This window comes from Nycticebus coucang, chromosome 9 (genome assembly GCF_027406575.1).
Source record: "Nycticebus coucang isolate mNycCou1 chromosome 9, mNycCou1.pri, whole genome shotgun sequence".
NCBI lineage: Eukaryota > Metazoa > Chordata > Mammalia > Primates > Lorisidae > Nycticebus > Nycticebus coucang.
Genome location: NC_069788.1, coordinates 130,431,619 through 130,453,440, shown reverse-complemented (window position 1 = coordinate 130,453,440; position 21,822 = coordinate 130,431,619). Strand labels below are relative to the sequence as shown.

At 37.3% G+C, this 21,822-nt stretch overlaps 1 protein-coding gene across 3 annotated transcripts in view; it reads right to left on the bottom strand.

The window, feature by feature from the left end:
* MNAT1 (MNAT1 component of CDK activating kinase) overlaps nt 1–21,822 on the bottom strand; it is a 290,256-nt gene that overhangs the window by 45,821 nt on the left and 222,613 nt on the right. Inside the window, exon 8 of one of the 3 annotated variants that reach the window (XM_053602545.1) lies at nt 17,738–17,874. The exons of the other annotated variants lie outside the window; for them this stretch is intronic. Coding sequence (XP_053458520.1) covers nt 17,738–17,874 — 137 coding nt within the window. The remainder of the gene's footprint in view (nt 1–17,737; nt 17,875–21,822) is intronic. 3 annotated transcript variants of the gene reach the window in all.

Genomic DNA, 21,822 nt, shown 5'->3' with positions numbered 1-21,822 from the left:
CTATTAAAGCTATTAACTCAGTTACAGCAGGACAAAGATAAGAATTGTTTACTTTGGATAGTGAGTAGATTGTAATTCTTAGAAGAAGTAAACTGAAACTACAATGATATAAATAGTTTTGTGTAAACTGTGATTAGACAAGTATGCACAAAGACTATAATTATTGAGCTGTCATATATGTGTATGAGTATATATATAAATTATCCTTTTAAATGTATGAAACGTTTTACATCGTTTGATTTACTTACCTTTTAAGTCAAATGTATTCCATTTACAGAATTTGTAAAATGTGAGTTCTTGGAAGGTTTGTGAAATATGTAAATTAATTTTATTAGGAGTCCGATGTGATCGATTGATCCATCCATCAATCTACCTATCTATAGAGAAAAAGTCTCAGTCTGTTGCATCTGTCTATCTATCCATGTATTGACAGTCTCCCTCTGTTCTATCTATCTATCTATCTATCTATCTATCTATCTATCTATCTATCTATCTATCTGCAGAGTCTCACTTTGCTGTCCCAGGCTGGCGTGTCATGGTGTCATAGCTCACAGCAACTTCAAATTCCTGGCCTCAAGTGATTCTCTTGTCTCAGCCTCCCAAATAGCTGGGACTACTGGTGTGCGCCACCATGCTCTAGAGATGGGGTCTCACTCCTGCTCAGGCTGACCTCCTAAGCTCAAGCAATCCACCCTCTTCAGCCTCCCAGAGTGCTAGGATTTTACAGGCACGAGCCACTGCACCCAGCCTGAGACCTCCCACTTGATCCTGCAATCCCATTACTAGGCATCTATCCAGAAGAAAAAAAAATCATTTTATTATAAGAACATTTACACTAAATTGCTTATCATAGCTCAATTTATAATTACCAAAATGTGGAAACAATCTAAATGCCCACCAAACCGGGAATGGATTAATAAACGTGGTATACCATAGAATAGTATTCAGCCGTTAAAAAAAAAGGGAGACTTTACATCATTTATATTAACCTGGATGGAGCTGAAACACATTCTTCTCAGTAACTATCACAAGAATAGAAAAGCAAGTATCCAATGTACTCAATACTAATACGAAGCCAGCAGATGATCTAATACATACCCACATAAGAGAAAAACTCAGTTCAATTGAAGTTGGGGGGAGGGGAAAAAAGAAAGGGGAGGACAGGGGAAGAGGGAGGATTGCTGTTTCCCCACTTAACGCAGATAACGTAAGGGTACAGGCACACCTCTTGATGTGGAACACAAAAAACTCTACCTAACAAATGTAAACATGGTAACCTAGTTGTCTGTACTCTTACGTTAATCTGAAATTAAAAAAACAAAAAAAGAGTGTTGGGTGGTGCCTGTGGCTCAACGGAGTAGGTGCCAGCCACCTCCAGTATACGAAAAGAAAAGAGTGTTAATTAAACTCCTGAGTTAACTGAACATTAAGAAAAAATGACTCCTATTTTATATTAAAATTTCTTGATTTATAAGTAAAACAAAATTTACAAGTTAAGATTAAAAGCTTAAAATAGATTAGATTTAGAGTCTTAATAAATTATATGGTAATTTATACAAAAGTGACCAAAAATCACTTCATGTTCTATTGACAAGTGATGTAAACTAAAACACAGAAAAGATGCAAAGACATTTCAAAAATCCCCATATATGCAAATACTAACAGATAAAGGCCGGTTTGTCATATTGCTAATAATTCATTTATAACTTTAAAATACAAGCCATTATTAATAGGAATAAGAGGGGACATATACAGCCATAAATACAACAATCCCCTCAGAAAAATTTAAAACTTGTATATATAGAAAAATACCTGTAATTATGAGATATTAAAAAATATACACTATATACTGGCCACTTCTTTCTAACATTTTGTAATGAATATTTCGTAAATAAAAGCTCATTTAACTACATTTTCCCCATGAATGGCAACTTTTGGGGCCCTAGTGGTTATCTCTCTACAAAAATAATGTTATCATGCCACTTCCCTTGCTTGACACCCTTTTATTAGTTTCCCATTACCTATGTGATAAAACCTGAACTCTACAACAGGGCACAGAAAATCCTTAAATCTGGCCCTATTTTCCCAAATCTCATCTCCAAATGTCCCTCCACCCCCACCTCCTCTAGAACTTGTACTTCCTGAAATACAATCTATTGGATCAGGCTTCTGAGCCTCCGTGCAGGCTTTCCTCTCTACTACAATGATGTCTTTCTCTTTCAATCTTGTAATAGTTCGGCAATATGGAGTCATCCTTCAACACTTTACTCAGGCACTACCTCTTGTAAAATTTTCCCTGATCTGATTTCCATTTTCCCTCCATGAGAAACATAACATGTTGTTTATGGATTTTATCCTACTTTTTACACTTTTTATCCACTTTTTATAGTTCTATTTCTGCAGTTGTCAAATTTTAAAGTGTCTGTAAAATAAGCCTTTGATTTAAAAATGCTTATGTCAATTTACATTTTCTATTTCTATTCTAACTCAAAATGTTTAAAACTTGCTTTAGAGATAAAGCAAAAAAAAAAAAGGAAAAAGAAATGTCACAAAAAAAATAGTTTTAAGATTAGATACAATGAACACAGTCCAATGAAGCATATTTGTTAAATAAACAACAAAACATATTTTGATAAAAATAAGAAGTAGAAGGGAAGGGCTAGTCCAACACAAAGGAGGAAATCATAAAAGTAAAGCTAATTATTTCTTACATAAATGAGTTATGATACTCTTTTAAATGATTAAATATGTTTTCTAATATATTTAAGATTTCTATCAATTTCAGAGATGAACATTGAAAACATACTTTTTTTGATAAACAGGAACTCTTTTACTAATCAATTTCAAGTGGAGTCCAGCATAATCAGACAATAGCATGAACACTTTATTAAATGTATTATCTTGTTGCCAAGCAACACATTTTTTACATATGTTAAAGCTTAAATACAAAAATATAATCTTTCTAATATACTGTAAAACAGGAAAATACCTTCAATGCATTTTTAAATATTAGAAGTAGATGGGGCTTTTTGTAATCTATATGTAAATAGATTTCTCACATAATACAATTGATGTTATACATAAAATACAAAATAATTCTTAAGATTACTAAATTTCTTATTTCTAAAAAAAAAAAAAAATCTATGTCACAGTAAATCCTTCTTTTACCTACACATCACTTACATACAGTAGAACTATGCACAGTCTCTGATAATCAAGGGCAACTGGCTGATAATTTGTCATTTTCTGTGGCATAAGAGCCAGGTATCTACTTTCTCAACACTATCATACAGGAAATATTCTGCCTCGTTCAATAGTTAATACATTCTGCTTTACTAACATGTCCAAATCACCAGATGTACTAAATCATGAATTAATAATAGGAATGCCAAGAACAACTGTAAATAAGCATTTCAATGCCCTTGCATAGTTTCTCCCACAACTCTGTTGTTCTAACTAGAAACTAGTAAGAGCTCATTCTATATGCATAATTTGTATGGATAACACTTTACAATTCTATGAACAGCTGCATTTGGTCCATAACTAAATCTTGCTTAGTTTATAATTAACCCTGGGAAATTCACTGTTTAGAAAGATAAGGCTTCACATAGACTTAACTTTGTTTTAAAACAGGTTAACAATCTCCCTTTCCTTCCCTGACATAAATTTGAAAACTTAAGAAGCTACGTTCAGAAGACATAAACATTTCAAATTAGGTCTGGGTGACCTAGCAACCAACAACATAAAGGGCAAAATATAATGTATGTATTTGCCTTTATTAATGTAAATTTTGTGGTGGTGTGTGGAAAAGAAGATTTAAACCAGCAACTCCTACTTTTGCATAGAGGGGCAGCTTTCATTTATTGACTTTTAAAAATATTATGCCTGTTCTTCTAAGTCATTCAAGGAGCACTTAATATGAATACTGCTTTTATACCTCTTCAGAATCTATTTTTTTAACACTGGAACTCTTTAAGGGGAACGGAATTTTGTTTCATTATTCTAGCTATAAAGATTGTGTGTAACTTTTCATTCTAAACGATTTTACAGAAAGCATCCTAGTTAGTAGTATTGACCAGTCATTTGTTAATACAATTTTCCTGCATCACAGGAACCAGGGGAAAGATGGACTAGCCAAGAAATCTTTACAGATGAGGAACAAAGCAAATGAATTGTTGATCTGTTAAATTTACCACTGTTTATTATTTAAACACTACATAAAATAATCACTACATACTGTAAAAACTGAAAATAAAGCAAAAGCCTCGATATGCTTTGAGAGCAACTGGAATACTGTTAAATCACCAGTACTAACAAAAGTATTTCCTAGAACCTTTTAAAGAAATAATTCAAATATTAATACTAGGGGAACAAAGGTTATGTCACACACTTAACAATACCTATAGTTTCAAATTTTTCAAAAGAAACAATATATTCTTAAAGTCCAAATCTCACTCTAAATTTTTTTTTAACTTGAGCTCCCTAGATTACCTATTTTAATTTTGACTTTTTTAAAGATGTGTAATGTTGAAGAGATTTATGATGAGGAATAAAGAAGAATTGAATTTAAAGCCCATCCCTTAGATAGCCCATTGAAAGTCTACTTAGTCACTGAATTCAAATAACTAACTAAGAAAGCCGAATGGTCAATTTCCTCATCTACAGGGACTTTCAAACCTAATACTGCATCTGTGATAGCTTGAAAAGAACACCACTGTGACAGTCGCAATCTATGTGTAAGGAATACACTGCTTTCTCATTTCTCCTCCTCACCTGCTTTATACTCTTATCCTTGGCATCATTGGTCATTTTCTCTTCTGAACTTACTCACTTCTGATATCTACTCCTGACAACCTAATACATAAAGAAAATAAGTTAAAAAGTAACCAAAAGGGACAGAGTTGTAAACAACACAAAAAACAGCACTGGGTTTTTTGTGTGTTTACTTGTGTTGTTTTTTCTCACTTTGTTGCTTCCCCTCAAGCTATAACATCTCTCAAGAGAAGGAACATGTGAATTATCAAAGGGGTGCTGATAAGGATGAGTTAAACGAATTTATATCTTCTTCACAGAGTCATTCCTTAAAATAATCAATGAATGGAACCTCATATCAAACTATATACAAGTGTATATATTAACTTTTCAAATTGGCAAGTAAAGCAAATTATAGCATGTTTAATTTGATTTGATTAAATTTCTTTCTCTATAATATTTTATTGACCTTTTCACTTGTTTTCTAAAATTCTTTTTTATTCTAAGCAAGAAGTTTAATATTATTTTTCATTATTTTTATTCCTACCTTTAAATACAACATCAAACCTATCACACTGCAGGTGGAGCTCCAACAAACCACACTCCTTTGGGATCTCAAGTTTCTTCTTCTCTAAGGAGGCTGGACAAGGTGATCTCTAAAGTCCCCCTTTTTCTGTAAAATTTAATGCATCATTCCTTGCCTGAATGTACTCTCTACATCGTCTACAAAAGAATATGAAATAAATACAGTTTTAACTCTACATTATAAAAATAAGCTAATCAAAACCAAAGAAACTTATTGGCGGCACAGTAGCTCAGTGGGTAGGGAGCTGGCCACATACACTGAGGCTGGTGGGTTCGAACGGGCTAAAACAACAGGTGTTGCGGCGGGCGCCTGTAGTCCCAGCTACTTCGGAGGATGAGGCAAGAGAATAACTTAAACCCAGGGAGACAGCTTGAGACTCTGTCTCAAAAAACAAAACAAAACAAAATAAAACAAAAAAACCCAAAAAAACAAACAAACAAAAAAAAAACTTATAAGATTGTGTGTATTTCAATAACTAGTGATAAAAGTTCAAATTCCTCAACCTGATATAATCTAATTCCAAGCCACCTTTTCAACTTTACCTTTACCAAGAAGGTCACTCTTCACTTTTGTATACCCAAATCCTACCTATCCCACAGCTGAAATTCCTGAAAAACTAGTAAGCTTTCATGGATCTCTTACAAAGAGTGGAAAGAATACATACACACTCTGGAGTTATGCAGTTCTAGGTTTAAATCACACTTCCAAAACCCTGTGGATTTTGGAGAGTTACTGAGCCTGTTTAAGTTGTGTTTCCATATCTACGAAATGGTGGAAATTTACTTACGTATCATAGGATCATTTTAAAACAAACTAATGTAATATAAGTGCTTAACATAGTATCTGGCTAAGAGTAGGTATTCAATATTCCATGTTAAGGAGCTAGGACTATATATGCTCAAAATTAGTTCCCCTTTTCTAGTACTACCTCTCAACTCCAACAGCACTCTATAGCTCTTTATGGTTCTCCTTACTTTCTTTGTCCTATAGTCGCTTACTCATATGACTAGTCTGTAAATTCTTGACAGCAGAAGCTATGTCTAATACAGGCTGGACGTAAAGTTCGTGTGCAATTTACTATGTTAAACTATTTTAAATTGCTTGGTAATTTTATGTCCATCCTGCATATATTTTTGAATTTTTCACAATGTCAAACACCTTATGTGCCCAAAACACACTCATAATATTTGTTAAATGAATTTAAAATACTGAAAAAAAAAAAAGAGAGAAAATACTACCTTCTTTATTAAGGAGAATAATAGCAACACATCTGGAAGTAACTTTCATTTCTTTCAACTAAAGGAAAATGAGTATCAGTAAGAATCTGAATGATAATTTTTTTAAAGCCACATCTAAGTACATTCTTGCACTTTACATAAAGTATTTCATTATCAATTATAATGTTAAGAGAGAAAGAAAAGAGAGAGAAGGAAGGAGGGGAGACAAAGAGAGGAAGAGAAATGGAGGGAGGTGGGAAAGGGAGGAAGAGAGAATTGCCTAGAAAGTGACCACTATCTATGTAACATAAACAGCCCTTCCTCTTTAAGAAAAGATTTTGATTACACAGTGTGGCCTTAATTGACAATAAGAAGAAAGGATGATCTCTGAGGTTCATTTAAAATTCTTCATTTAAAGCCTTTCTAAAATTAAACAGGTTAACCTACTTGTCAAAATAGCTAATATGTGGAATAAGGTTTGGAACCTACTAGGCATGACAACTCCACTGCCTCTTCCAAATTTATGCCTTAGTTGTCTTAGTACTTAAAACTCAAACAAAAAATAAATAAATAAATAATAAATAAATACAACTACAGTGTACTAAAGTACAAAAAATTCTACTGCACCAAATTACTTAGTTTAGGAAAGCACTTCTGTATCTGTCTGCACCCTTTATTTCTTTGGTAGGAAACCCTTGATCTATTGGGGAAGACAGTGAGATTATTCTGCCCCTTCCAAGACCATTTAAATGTGAAGAAATTGCCTTCCATAGGCAAGGGAAGGAATTTCCTGATGTTCCAGAAAGACAGGAGTTATAACAAGGCATAGGAAAAGGTATGAAATGAGCAAAGTGACATATGGTCATAGTTGCAGACAGGTGTGAAAGTTAAGACTACCAAGATGAAATCATTTTTGTGGGACCCAGACAAAATAGGCCAGGAAGGTACCAAGCGAGGAGGCCCAGGCTTACACGTCTAAGAACTGTTTCCAAGGACTTTCTAAAACTCTCCTAAGAAACCTTTTCATGTCCCTCATGTATCTCCTACCTTTGAAAAGGGTAGACGTTCACTAGACGTTCTTTAGAACCATAGTAATTCAGATAAGAAGCTCTCTCAGAAGAACACTTGACCAGTAAAGTCACCTCCGCTTTGAACCTCAGGAATCAACGAAATCTGTTTCTAAACACCTTGTGTAAATGCCTCTATTTTTTACTAGTAAAAATTTCCCATTACCCTTTCTTTTCTGAATGCACTGGAAGCTTGCCATTCCCTGCATTTCAGGTTATCATCCTCATTTCTTATTTTTGAGGAAATTCAACATTAGAGGTAATTTTTTCTAGTGTCTTCTTTTTTATAGGTTGACATAAGTGATACAATCCTTCCTTCTAACTCTTACATCTAGAAATGTCAGATCTTCTGGGGAATTGATTTAAGTAAAAAAAAAAAATCTGTACAGAAAGTAACACAAGGTGGAATAGAGCCTCTTAAAGGAAGACTGCAGCACAGAATTAGAGCAGGGAGGCAAATAAGAAAAATTATGGGTAGGACTTCAGACTGTCAGCAAGTACGGAATTGTCAGGATCTGTGTTTTAGACGTGATTATGCTTTATACTTAAATAACAAAGGAAAGGCATCTCATTTCCTTAACAACTAAAAGTGGCATTGAATAAATGAGCAAATTAGTCAATCACATGTCCCCTTTTACCTTCCCATTTTTCCTTAAATTCTTACTTGCGATTTTCCTATGCTTTTATAAGTACACAAATGAAATCGCTGGGACAAAATATCTTAATTGCTACTTTGCTTGCCTCAAAACATTAGAAAACCATAATAGTCTTCCTGAAAGATAAACTAAATATCATTTCAATAATTAGAACTGAAATGTTACACTTAACTGAATGCCAAAAGTATAAAGAATGGCAATACAGCTATTTGTTTGTTATTGAGGTCTATTGAGGTGAAGGCTGCAGTTGATCAAATTAGGGGGAAAGGAAAATAAAGGGAAAGTAAGAAATCTCAATACACCTAAAAACAGTATAATACACATAGATTCTGGAAGACTAGATTTTCCATATTGTACTTCCATGTGCTATAGTCAGTATTGTAGGGCCTCACCTTACATAATCTCCTTTAGTGCTCCAAACAACCCTCTGAGATAGGTGCCATTATTATCCCCATTTTATAAAGGAGGAAGCAAAGACTCAGAATTGTGAAATAACTTTCTAAGGGTCATAAACTAAGCAAAGGCACAGCCAGGATTTGAACTCAGGCAGTATGACTCCAAACACCTCCTCTCAACTTCTACACTATACTGCATATTGTTATTTATAGTGTGACAAACATATCTTCAAAGTTCTGTTCATATTTACAAAAATCAAATTTTATCAAATTATGATGCAAGAACATTAATATTTAACTATCAGAAATAAACATGACCTTTGACATATGGCTTTAAAAATGATAATGTTAGAGTACAGGATAAAAAATAGATAAATAACAACTGTATGATCATCTATTATGTTTAACTGACTTTGGAAGTAAGGTTAATAGTGCAGAATAAAAGTCTTAAGTGACACTAAATGTGAGATATATAAATATATTTAATCCCTTAAAAGCAATTTTCACAAGTGATAAACTAAATGTATCTAACATTTAGAAGAACAAGAAGTAAAACACAGCTGATATAACTACATATTCCATCTGTGATGTTTCCTTGAACACTATTAATCATTATTCTACCATGTCTCTAAGAAGTAAAAAAATAAATAAATAAATAAAAAGTAAAATGAAATGCTATACCAAGTGGAGTTGCACTTCCAGGATGCAAACTACTTTGCGATGAACCAACACTGAACACTTGTAGCATAATTTAAGATTGCTGTAGTCATGTAAGGAAAAATAAAAACAATATTATTCTGATTAAAAGTGCTTTTTTACTACAAATAAAACGCATTTTAAGAAATATGAATTAAGGGCGGCGCCTGTGGCTCAAGGAGTAGGGCGCCAGTCCCATATGCCGGAGGTGGCGGGTTCAAACCCAGCCCTGGCCAAAAACCAAAAAAAAAAAAAACAAAGAAATATGAATTAAATTTATCAATCTAATTTTAGGTCATGCTTACATATGAAAAAAAGATAAGATCTTAACAAAAATTGTTAGAGAGAAATCATTTCCAAAAAATGAATAATAAGTTCCTAATGTTATTGAGTAGCAAAGTGTTAGTAAAAAGAAGAAAATGCCTGCGTGCTTTTCATAAAAAAAAAAGCTTATTTTTTTTCCATCTGCAACTAGCACCAATATCATTCCAATTTGAAAGTATCTGTCTTTTATAAAGCTATAACGCAATATACAGAAATGAAAAAATGAAGTTAAGTTCATAACATGAAAAGCATTATCTATCATTTTTCAATTCTACTGATCATTGGAAAAGTAATATGAACATAACGGTAACTACTACTTAGAGGTTGAACTGCTTTTTAATAAGTGAAGATGTGATTTTTAAATACTAAAAGCAAGCGTATGTATCAAATGATATGGGAAGAGAGTATTCTATATACAAATATGATGGAAACAGCCCCTAGTTGCCCAATTAAGATAGTAGAGTTCTCTACAAATTAAAAAAACACAAGTAGAAGACTAGACGACAGGTGAGAAATGTCAATTTGATAAAATATTTTATACCACTGTTTATGTTATAAAAATTATATCTTACATTACCAACAAGTATAAGCAAATACAATGATAACTGCCTCCCCCCAGAAGATAGTCTTTGAAAGAGCTTTTGTACTCTGCAGACAGATTAGCAATTGCAAATCAAGACAGGATGAAGAAAAAAAGCAAACAATACATTTATTTTTTAAAAAAGCAAACAATAATTTCTTTTTTAAAAAACCTTAGAGACAGAAAAGCCCAAAGGGCTTGGACAAAGTAAAAATAAAGATATATACTGGAGGGCGGTGTCTGTGGCTCAAGGAGTAGGGCGCCGGTCCCATATGCCGGAGGTGGCGGGTTCAAACCCAGTCCCGGCCAAAAACCACAAAAAAAAAAAAAAAAAACATTGGGCGGCGCCTGTGGCTCAAGGAGTAGGGTGCAGGTCCCATATGCCGGAGGTGGAGGGTTCAAACCTAGCCCCAGCCAAAAAAAAAAAGATATATACTGGGGGTAGGAGAAAGGACTTCATAACTAAATATACAATTAATGAAAGCTAGTAATCTTATAAAGTTTGATCGGAGAAAAATTAGTAAGAGTAACAAGTGTGAAAATTCTAGAAATGTTCTCACCACCCCAAGGGTTTAAAGAAAATTTTAGAAATGGCAAATATTTAAGTAAAAACTTAATCCAATGGACAAGTAACATGCTTAATTGACCAAACAACTGAATAAAAGATTTAAATAGTTGGCTGTCTATCCAAGGGCATATATCATTAATTCATCATCATTTTAAAAAACTGGTTTCAGAAGTGTTTAAAAATCTTTCACTTCGACAACTAAGCAATGCTTTTCAGACTGTCACAGCAATTCCACAGGTATAATCTTTTAAGTATATACACACATACACACATGCTTTAAAACAGGCAGTAGTATTCACAACACTGACTAACTCATGAACATTAAGGGTTTAGCATATTAAACGTGTTTTAGGGCTGAGAAATATACCTACACACAGGTTTCTGAAATAAAGGACATTATGAAAAAGCTGGGAAAATACAATGAATGAATAAAAAAACGAAGTTACACCCACTGCTGCAATGGAGTTTGTTATGACAGAATCTTTTACAGTCTACCTAGTTTGGTTCAGCCCAGCAGCTGGGACAAGTGACAGTGGGGACTTAGAAGGAAGCAGCAGCTGCACATACTCTCTGGTAGCAAACTAAACGCGGTCCCTGTCCCGACTTCTCCCCCTGACCTCCCTTGACACTGGCAACACGAGTGAGCAGTGAGAAAGCCAGCCCGAGCAGCTGCCTTCATCACTCAGATGCCTGTGGTAGTTCTTACACAAAGACCTATGTCTACGTGGCATATTCAACAGGCTGTACAAAACTCTGAAGGAAGCCTGATCGCTTCCAAAGTCATCCCAGTGCCATCCAGACACTCAAGTAAAACCTCAGGCACTGCCCTAGACTCTATTATAGTCTCTATTCTCATCCTCTACGTGAAGTGGGGCAAGCCCCATTCATCCTAACTCTTCAGGCTTTCTTGAATATTTTCTCTCAACTCCATCCTCCTGATTAGATCTCTCTTATTTTGGCTCTTTACTTTTTAGTTTCAGCCTTTTAAAATATATCTTCTACACTGCTATTTTCAGAAGCACTTTTCTAAAATATAAATCTGAATATTTACCTAATTCAAACTTCTTCAACAACTACCAAGTACTGAAAAGGTATGGCCCAAAGTCCAGCTATAGAGACACCAGTGGTTTTCAACCTTCATTTAAGACACACAGAAATAAAAACGGGGGACAGTGTATTATTCACAATACTTGAGCTGCGTACCTTGGCTCATGCCTACTTCCCTCAAGATCCTTACTACTCAAGGCATCATGTTCATTCACAGCTCTGAATCCTTCTTCTCTGACAGAATGGTCTATGCATGCTACTACCAGACTCTCATTTATCCTTTAGAATGAAGCTAAAATGTCCATATCTTTATGAAGTCTTTCATCCGCATTCTCCAGTCAGCTCTTGAGAAAGGAACCAGGGACGATTGGTCTAAATAATTCTCACAGTCAACATGAGTACTTGGCATGAGTAACTGCCATTGGTGCTTGCCAATATCATACTATCACACTTCTCTCCAATATAACTCTTAAATTCTTTTCAGTTTAAAAAGTCATTTCAGAGTCACCCGTGCCGTCGAGGCACTATGTGGTGAGGTGAGACGCAAGGGGATACGGTGTAGGGAGACAGAGAAACAAAATAAGAGATATTCGCAGACTTAGAAGAACTTACAGGTAAGAGAAGGAAACAGACTCAAAGGCATAAAGAAGGAAAATGAATCTTTAGTGGTAAGGATCTTGAAGGAGGACGTCTTCTTCAGCAAACACTCTGGCATTACTGATGACAGTGTTTGCAGCACAGCCTAAATTAAACACTGCCTCACTGAATTCTACTTTTTGATGTGGAAAAGTAATTAAGGGTGCCAGTTTTACTTCACCAAAATATGCTATATTTTTCTGGGTTTGAAAAGTGAAGTCAAATTTAGACCTTTTGGTATTAGAAGGTTAGGTATAAGTTGAAAGAGGGTGGTTCCAGGCAAAATGTTTCATGGCTTGGGGATCAGAGACCATCACAGATCTAAAACAGAAATAACAAATACTTATTTTAATATTTAATTATAAATTGACAAGAAAGATATAAAATGTTTTCTGGTCAGGTGTAGTGGCTGACACCTATAATCCCAGCTCGAGGAAGGCCAAGGCGGGTGGATTGCCTGAACTCATAACTTCAAGACCAGCCTGAGCCTGCCTCTACAAAATAGCCGAGTGTTGTGGCAGGCGCCTGTAGTACCAGCTACCAGGCTGAGGCAAGAGAATCGCTTAAGCCCAGGAGTTGGAGGTTGCCAAGAGCTGTGAAGCCACAGCACTCTACTGAGGGCAACAAAGTGAGACTCTGTCTCAAAAAAAAAAAAAAGAAAGAAAGAAAGAAAAGAAAAAGTTCCCTTATAACTTTCATATTTAAAAGTACCAGTCCTCAGACTTGACATATACCTCTATCTAACACTCACTGCTAATATTCCAGATAGACTTAAAGCTAAAAGTATAATTCAGGAAGAGAAAAGGCAATACTCCCAGGACAAAAAAAAAAAAAAAGAAATTCAGGACTCCATAATCAAATAGCTTTGGTTATACTAGGAATTACTGAGGATGGTAGGCAAAACATATGGCCTTAAAGGAAATTCACTAGGGGAAGGATATTATTCTTTTTAATAAATGGCACTGGGACAACAAAGTATCTAAGTGCGAAAAAAGATTAATTTGGGTTCACCTTACACCATACACAAAAATTAACGCGTATCAGAAGCCCAAATATAAGAGCTACAATTATAAAACTTTCACAGAAAAACATAGAAGGAAATCTTCATGGCCTTTGGTTAGGCAAAAATGCCTTAGACATAACACCAAAAGTATGATATATAAAAGAAAAAAAAATAGTAAGCTGAACTTCATCAAAATTCAGTATGCTTATTCATATGCTTTAAAAGACACTATTTAAAAAGTGAAATGACATATGACGTTCTGGGAAAAAATATTTATAAACTGTATATCTAATACAAAACTAATAGTCACAATTTATAAAATAAAATCTAATAAAAAATAAAAATGACCCAATTTTAAAATGAGTAAAAGTTGAACAGACATTTCACCAAAGAACGTATATGAATGGATTAGAGGAATATAAAGAGATGCCCAACATCATTAGTCATTAGAGAAATGCAAATAATATCCATAATGAGATGCCAATTCTCTATCTGTCATCAGCTCAACTGTGTACTAGTACTCAGTCTTGACACTGGGAATGAGGCGACCAAGGAACATCCAGGCAGAGTTAATATTTGGTGTTGAAACCCAGGAATTCCTCTGACTTCAGGACCCCCTTCTAACTCCACATCTGAGCCCTCAGGTCACCTGTCGACTGAAGTACCTGATGTGACTTCTTCATGTGGCTTGGACTTCCTCACAACATGGCAGTCTTACAGGAATCTCAGGATTCGAAAGAGTAAGCGTACAAGAGGAAAATGTTATTGCCTCTGTGATTTAGCCTCAGAAGTCGTTCACCATCACCTTGGGTACCCAGTAGTGAGGTTTTAGAAGGGTGATTTCCAGATGAAGAGGAGCTATAGGTAGTACCTTAAGATCCCCTTCCATATCTATCCTGATGCAGTCTAGATTTCTCCCACCAATATTGAAGGCTTAAGAAAAAATGGCAGACTAGAAGCAGTCCAGCAGCACGCCACTCTCAAGGAAAGAAGTGACAGAGCTGTCTGCATACAGATCACTCTTCCTTGAACCAGCATGGTGACAAAAACAAGGCTAGACATTCAGTGTGGGGAAAGGATAATGGGGAGATACATACAACAAGATCAGAGAATGTGTGGGGAACAAATAGGAGGACAGAGCACTGGCGCACCCTGCTGGCCTTGCAGGCACAGTGAGAACTGTTCACCACCCACACAGACCTTATACCCAGTTGGGCCAGGGACCTGCATAGAGTCTGTGCAGAGCCACTACACCAGACAACAGGGTGGTGGAGATAAGGCAACAGCTAAAGCCATCAGGAGCTCGCAGGTGCATTGCACCAGGTCTACACTGGGCTTGAAGCCAAGTGCTTCTCCCCCTGAGTGCAATGGGATCTGACAGGGCTGCAGCAAGCTCCCACCTGTGAGGATTTGGGCACCAACTTCAGCAGGTCTTGGGTGGGGTGTGGAGAACTCCATGATCCCTGGGGTGCCGGAACAAACCTCTCTCTGCCTGTCCTAGCATTGACCTGAGCCTTGTTCTTGTAGTGCATCCCACCACTTGCTCAGCCAGACTCTGAGCCCCAACTATCTCCTGCCTGCTTGGCTCTGATCTTGCCCTTCATGTCAGACCAGCCCTGCTGTCTGCACGGCCCTACTTCTGGCCCTTCCCAAGTCCCAGCTCTGAGGCTCTTACACTGGAACCAATGCTCTATCTCTGTACCTCCAGAATTCCCACCTGGTCCAAAACCCCACTCCCAAGTCTCCAGTGCCACCCACCCCAGACCCTCCACCATGGCAGCAGAGCTGGAAAAACTGCTCCGAAGTCTAATGTCTACCAGGGAACCACAGCCTCAAGCTCCCAGTACAATGCAACCTACTTTGAACAAACCATCACATCCCAAGAACCCACAAACAACCTCATCCAGCTGCTGCTGTTACCTCTGTGGGGAGACCCAGGATAAAGCAATCCCCATGATACCAGCCTCAGTGAACAAGGTTCTGCCCAGCCCCCAACTCAAACATTCTACAATTATCCTGTGAGCAACCCAACCAGCATTTGACACAATCTTGGACAGAGCGAAATACAGGCAGAAGAAATCAGAACAGCTGCATTATAGGATCCTAGCGCACACACCCCTCCTCTGCCAAGTCAACACTTCACATTAGGAGTGGAGAAGTGTTATCTAGTGACTTCCCTTTAATCAAGCAGCAGACACCCCAGCAAGGAACAGGTACAATAGCTCATAAAAACATGTAACACCTAAAAAGAATGCCACTCAGCAAGATCTTACCACATGGCAACACAAACACAGCTGTGAGACACTGATACACTGAGGTTATGAAACCTTGTTTGTACAGTGCTACCAATGTAGGCACATGCTGGCAAGTACATGAACTTAACTGTCAGACCGCATGTAAGTTTTATAAGAAAAGAAGAAAAAATGATCATTTGATAGAAGTTTTAAGGAAGGAATATGGTTACTAAGAAAACAAGAGCAAAATGTACAAAAATTGTGCAGAATTCCGAAATTAACATCTTCCGAGACAGAGCACACGGAAAACTGAATCAAAAGGAAGAATCACGGCATGACTGGACATCCTGTACAGTAAATACTCTCCTTATTTCTCTTTGGCTCCCTACATTCATCTGTGTAAATGTATCTGTATACTCATCCCTCAGTATCCACGGGGGATTGGTGGGGTGTGGAGACACCAAAATAAACACATGCTCAAGTCCTTGTATATAAAATGATATATTAATTGTTTATAACCTAAATAAGTGCCATATATCCTCCTATATACTCTAAATCACCTCTAGATTACATATGAAACCTGTAAGAATGCAAATGCTATGTAAATAGTTGTTACATTGCATTATTTAGGTAACAGTGACAAAGGAAAAAAGTCTATACATGTTCTACACGTTCAGTACAGACACGACCATCCTTTATTTACTGAATATTTTTTAATTCATGGGTGTCTTAATCAATGGATGCAGAACACATGAATACAGAGGGCCAAATGTACCTGAATTTCACTGGTATTACCTGATAATGTAACACATTTACCAACTTGGGAAAATCATGCGCAAACCAAAATGGCTTTTACATTATATTGGTATCATTCCACCATTACCATTCACATCTTGAGCTAATTTGTGTTAGAGATATGTGTTCTAGAAATGAGCACTGTAACAAGACAAACTGAATTTGTTCTATTAATAACGCCTGCTTCAATTTCTGTCGATGTTGTCAACTTTTACCTCATCCATTCACTGTCTTGTGACCACATCTGTGGATCTCTATTTCAAATTATTTTAATTTATGTGGGTTTCGTATTATATTTTATACTGAGAGCCCAGGAGTGGATGTTGTCTTGTTGGTTTTCTAGTACAGCAAATCCTTTGAGCCACAGGCACCACCCAAATATTTCATTTCTTTTTCTCAAATTCAAAAACAACATCTCAAATTAATTTTTCTTTCTATAGCTCTAGATAGAAAAAGAAAATGCTTCCCCCACCGTAATCTTTACTATTAGTATTCCTATTTTTAAGGCTAGAATACAATTTTTATAAAAATAGGTACACTGAATTCAAATAGCTCTTTAATGTGGACATGAACTTAGTAATATAAATTTGGGGGCAAATTATAAACTCTGTATGTATATGATAAGCCAATAAAGTATATGGTAAGTATCTCTAAATGAAAACAGACAAAAATCAACCTTTTATTTCACTCAAAGTTTCATAATTGTTACTAAGATTGAAAAAATGTTTTTAATTTACAAAAAATCTACTGGTCAAGCAAGTTTTAATCATTTAAAAAATGAAAGCTATTGAGGGAGCGAAGACAAGATGGCTGACTGAAGCCAGCTTTCCACAGAGGCTCCCGTCCAGGAGAGTTAAAGGACAGAAATTTAGCAAGTAACCTGGTGGATCTGAGCTACACCAAGACAGAAGGTTGAAGAATGCACATCAACAGTGCTGAGGCAAGCTGCGACCCCAAGGATATAAACAAAAGGTACAAAATCCATCAACAAGCGGACAGGAGTCCCCTCCCCCATGAGAACGGCTCGGAGTGCCCCACAAGCAAACAAGCAGAGTTCAAAGGTCCTCCCACTACACTCCATGGGAGAGACTCTCTAAAAACTGGACCTGCCTCCCCTACTAGGGTGCCACGGCGTTCTCCTGCCACACATAAAACTGCATAAAGCTGTATATATTCTCTACCTGCAACTCTGAGCTCCCAGCACTCCCCTCCATTCTCACTCTGAGGTCTGGAGGCCTGCCTCCCAGGAGTCCAGATTCTTGGGTGATTTCTCGAGGGGTGTGCACAGGGCCTGGACTGCAGCTGGCCAGTGGTGATTCTGAGGCACAAGAGTGAGGAGAGGACAGTCGGCTGAGAGGGAACCATGCCAGAGCGGTGATCCCCAGAGACACAGAGCAGCAGCCCTTTTTGGCAACAATAGGGCTCACCCCCGAATATTCCAAAGTCACAACCCCGTCTCTCTATGAAACCAGAGGAGGCAGGGCATCTTCGCAGGTGGCAACCACCACAGAACAGATCAGGGAAGGAAACGCAAGCCCCGTGAGTAAAGGGTTTGCCTGAGGCCATACCTGCCTGGGTGGAACATGGGGACTAAAAAACGTACGCGCAGAGCTGGGAGATTCCCAGGGCGGGCTGACCCAGAAGACCGCTTTACTGAGAAAAAGACACACCCGGCCCCCAGGGGAGAATCAGTTTAAACAAAGGAGAGTAGGCAGAGGCTGGATCTCACAGGTAACTGTGCTGCGAATACAAACAGCTGAGACCGTACAGCTGAACAGACAGGGCCTGAGGCACAGGTTCTGGGAACTCAAAACAGCTTCTCTTCTGTAGGGGAATTTAGCAGGGACAGAAACAAATTCTGCAAAGTTGTTCTGTTCTGTCAGTAACATCAATCAGGGGCGGAGCTGGAACTGAGTGAACACCCCCCAGCCTCCATCAAGCACCTGAGATTGTCAGGCCTCACCTCCCCCTGCTGGATAGACGACGCACAGAGCAGCAGCCTGGGCTGAGGAGACATACATTTCCTTGTGATTCAGGTAGGTACAAACCCCTGGAGTATCTGCTCATTGGAGGCAACTCGGTCACAGACCTGCGGGGTTATCAGTGACTGGGTGTGACAGAGGTGCAAGGCACAGAAGGAGGCATCAACCTACCCAAACTAATCTATTTGCTGGGTGGGTCCTCCTGAATTCATGGAGCACCGGAGCAAGTCGTATTTCATTTGTCAGCAGACCCCTGCGATCTAGTTGCCAGAGACCTTTTCAACTCTCCCACCTGAGACAGGTGATTTGGACCTTCTGAACTGAGTCAATAGCCTGAAGAATATCCAAGTGGTGCCCTGGGTGTGTGGTTGTAGGAAGGTTTGATTTTCCTTTTCCAATTGTTACCTGTGGGGGGTGGGGTGATTTAATTACTGCTTTTTCTCCACAGATGAGACTTCAACCCAGAGTAACTGTTTCACTAGGGTCGGACAGAGACCAGCTGAAAATAAGACAGAGCCACTTAGCCCAACCACACCAAACAGGTCCCCAGTTTCTCAGGTCATAGCACTGTACAGGTTCTCAACAAAGCTCCAGGGGAAATTTCAAAACAGTGTAAAATAATCATGGGACGGAATCAGCAGAAAAACTCTGGAAACATGAATAACCAGAATAGATCACTCCCCCCACCAAGGAATGATATGGCAGATGTAACTGAAGATCCCATTCATAAACAGTTGGCAGAGATGTCAGAAATCGAATTCAGAACTTGGACTGCAAACAAAATTAATAGAGAAAATTTGGAATTAGACATTCAAGCAGCAATTCAAAAGTCGGAATTAGAAATTCGATGAGAAATTCAAAAGTTGTTTTCAAGAATTTAACGAATTTAAAGACAAAACCACCAAAGATTTTGATGCGCTGAAGCAAAAATTTGCAGCCCTCAAAGATCTGAAAAGTACAGTAGAAACCCTCAGTAACAGAGTGGAGCAAGTAGAAGAAAGGATTTCTGACATTGAAGACAAAGCTTTTGAAGGCTCCCAAACTCTCAAAGAGGAAGAGAGAGGGAAGGCCAAAATGTATCATTCTCTCAGAGAGCTTGGGGATAAATCGAAGAAGGCTAACATGTGCCTCACTGGAATCCCTGAAAGTGATGAAGGGGCCTCGCAAGGCACAGAGGCCCATCTCCATGAAATTATGAAAGAGAATTTTCCAGACATGCCAAGAGATTCTGAAATTCAGATAGCAGATAGTTTCAGAACCCCAGCACGACTCAACCTGAATGAGACATTCCCCAGGCATGTCATAATTAACTTCACTAAAGTTAATATGAAGGAGAAAATTCTGAAAGCAGCCAGACGTAAGAAATCCATTACCTACAAAGGGAAGACTATTAGAATGACTGCAGATCTCTCTGCTGAAACTTTTCAAGCCAGAACAGGGTGGTCATCAACTTTTAATCTCCTAAAACAAAATAACTTTCAACCCTGGATCATGTATCCAGCGAAACTGAGTTTCATTTACGATGGAGAAATTAAATAATTTAATGACATTCATATGTTGAAGAAATTTACCATAACCAAACCAGCTCTTCAGGATATTCTCAGACTTATCATCCATAATGACCAGTCCAATCCTCTACTACAAAAATAAATTCACTCAGAAACTTTTGATCAAACTCCAACTTCAAAAGTGGCAAAAGAATTAAAAATGTCCACTGGACTTTCGAAAAACTCGATACCCCAAATTTTACTTATCAATATTGTCCAATAATGTGAACGGCTTAAACTGTCCTCTAAAGAGGCATAGGTTAGCTGACTGGATACAAAAATTCAGGCCAGATATTTGCTGCACACAACAGTCACATCTTACCTTAAAATACAAATATAGACTCAGGGTGAAAGGATGGTCATCCATATTTCAGGCAAATGGTAATCAGAAAAAAGCAGGTGCTGCAATTTTATTTGCCGATACAATAGGCTTTAAACCAACAAAAGTAAGGAAGGATAAGAACGGTCACTTCATATTTGTTAAGGGTTATACTCAATATGATGAGATTTCAATTATTAATATCTATGCACCCAACCACAATGCACCTCAATTTATAAGAGAAACTCTAACAGACATGAGCAACTTGATTTCCTCCAGCTCCATAATAGTCAGAGATTTCAACACTCCTTTGGCAGTGTTGGATAGATCCTCGAATCAGAAGCTGAGCAATGAAATTTTAGATTTAAACCTAACCATCCAACATTTGGATTTAGCAGACATCTGCAGAACATTTCATCCCAACAAAACTGAACACACATACTTCTCATCAGCCCACAGAACATACTCCAAAATCAATCACATCTTAGGTCACAAGTCTAACCTCAGTAAATTTAAAGGAATAGAAATTATTCCTTGCATCTTCTCGGACCACCATGGAATAAAAGTTGAACTCAGTAACAACAGAAATCTGCATACTCATACAAAAACATGGAAGTTAAATAACCTTATGCTGAATGATAGCTGCGTCAGAGATGAGATTAAGAAGGAAATTACCAAATTTTTGGAACAAAACGACAATGAAGACACAAATTATCAGAACCTCTGGGATACCACAAAGGCAGTCCTAAGAGGGAAATTTATAGCACTGCAAGCCTTCCTCAAGAGTATGGAAAGAGAGGAAGTTAACAACTTAGTGGGATGTCTGAAGCAACTGGAAAAAGAAGAACATTCCAACCCCAAAACCAGTAGAAGAAAAGAAATACCCTAAATTAGAGCAGAATTAAATGAAATTGAAAACAAAAGAATTATACAAAAGATCAATAAATCAAAAAGTTGGTTTTTTGAAAAGGTCAATAAACCTTTGGCTGACCTAAACAGGAAAAAAAGAGTAAAATATGTAATTTCATACATCAGAAATGACAAAGACAAAATAAACAGACTCCTCAGCAATTAAAAAAATCCTTAATGAATATTACAAGAAACTTTATTCTCAGAAATATGAAAATCGGAAGGAAACTGACAAATACTTGGAAGCATGTCACCTTCCAAGACTTAGCCAGAATCAAGTGGAAATGATGAACAGGCCTATATCAAGTTCTAAAATAGTATCAACCATACAAAATCTCCCTAAAAAGAAAAGCCCGGGACCAGATGGCTTTACGTCAGAATTCTACCAAAACTTTAAAGAGGAACTAGTACCTATATTACTCAACCTGTTCCAAAATGTAGAATAAGAAGGAAGACTACCGAACACGTTCTGTGAAGCCAACATCACCCTGATTCCCAAACCAGGAAAA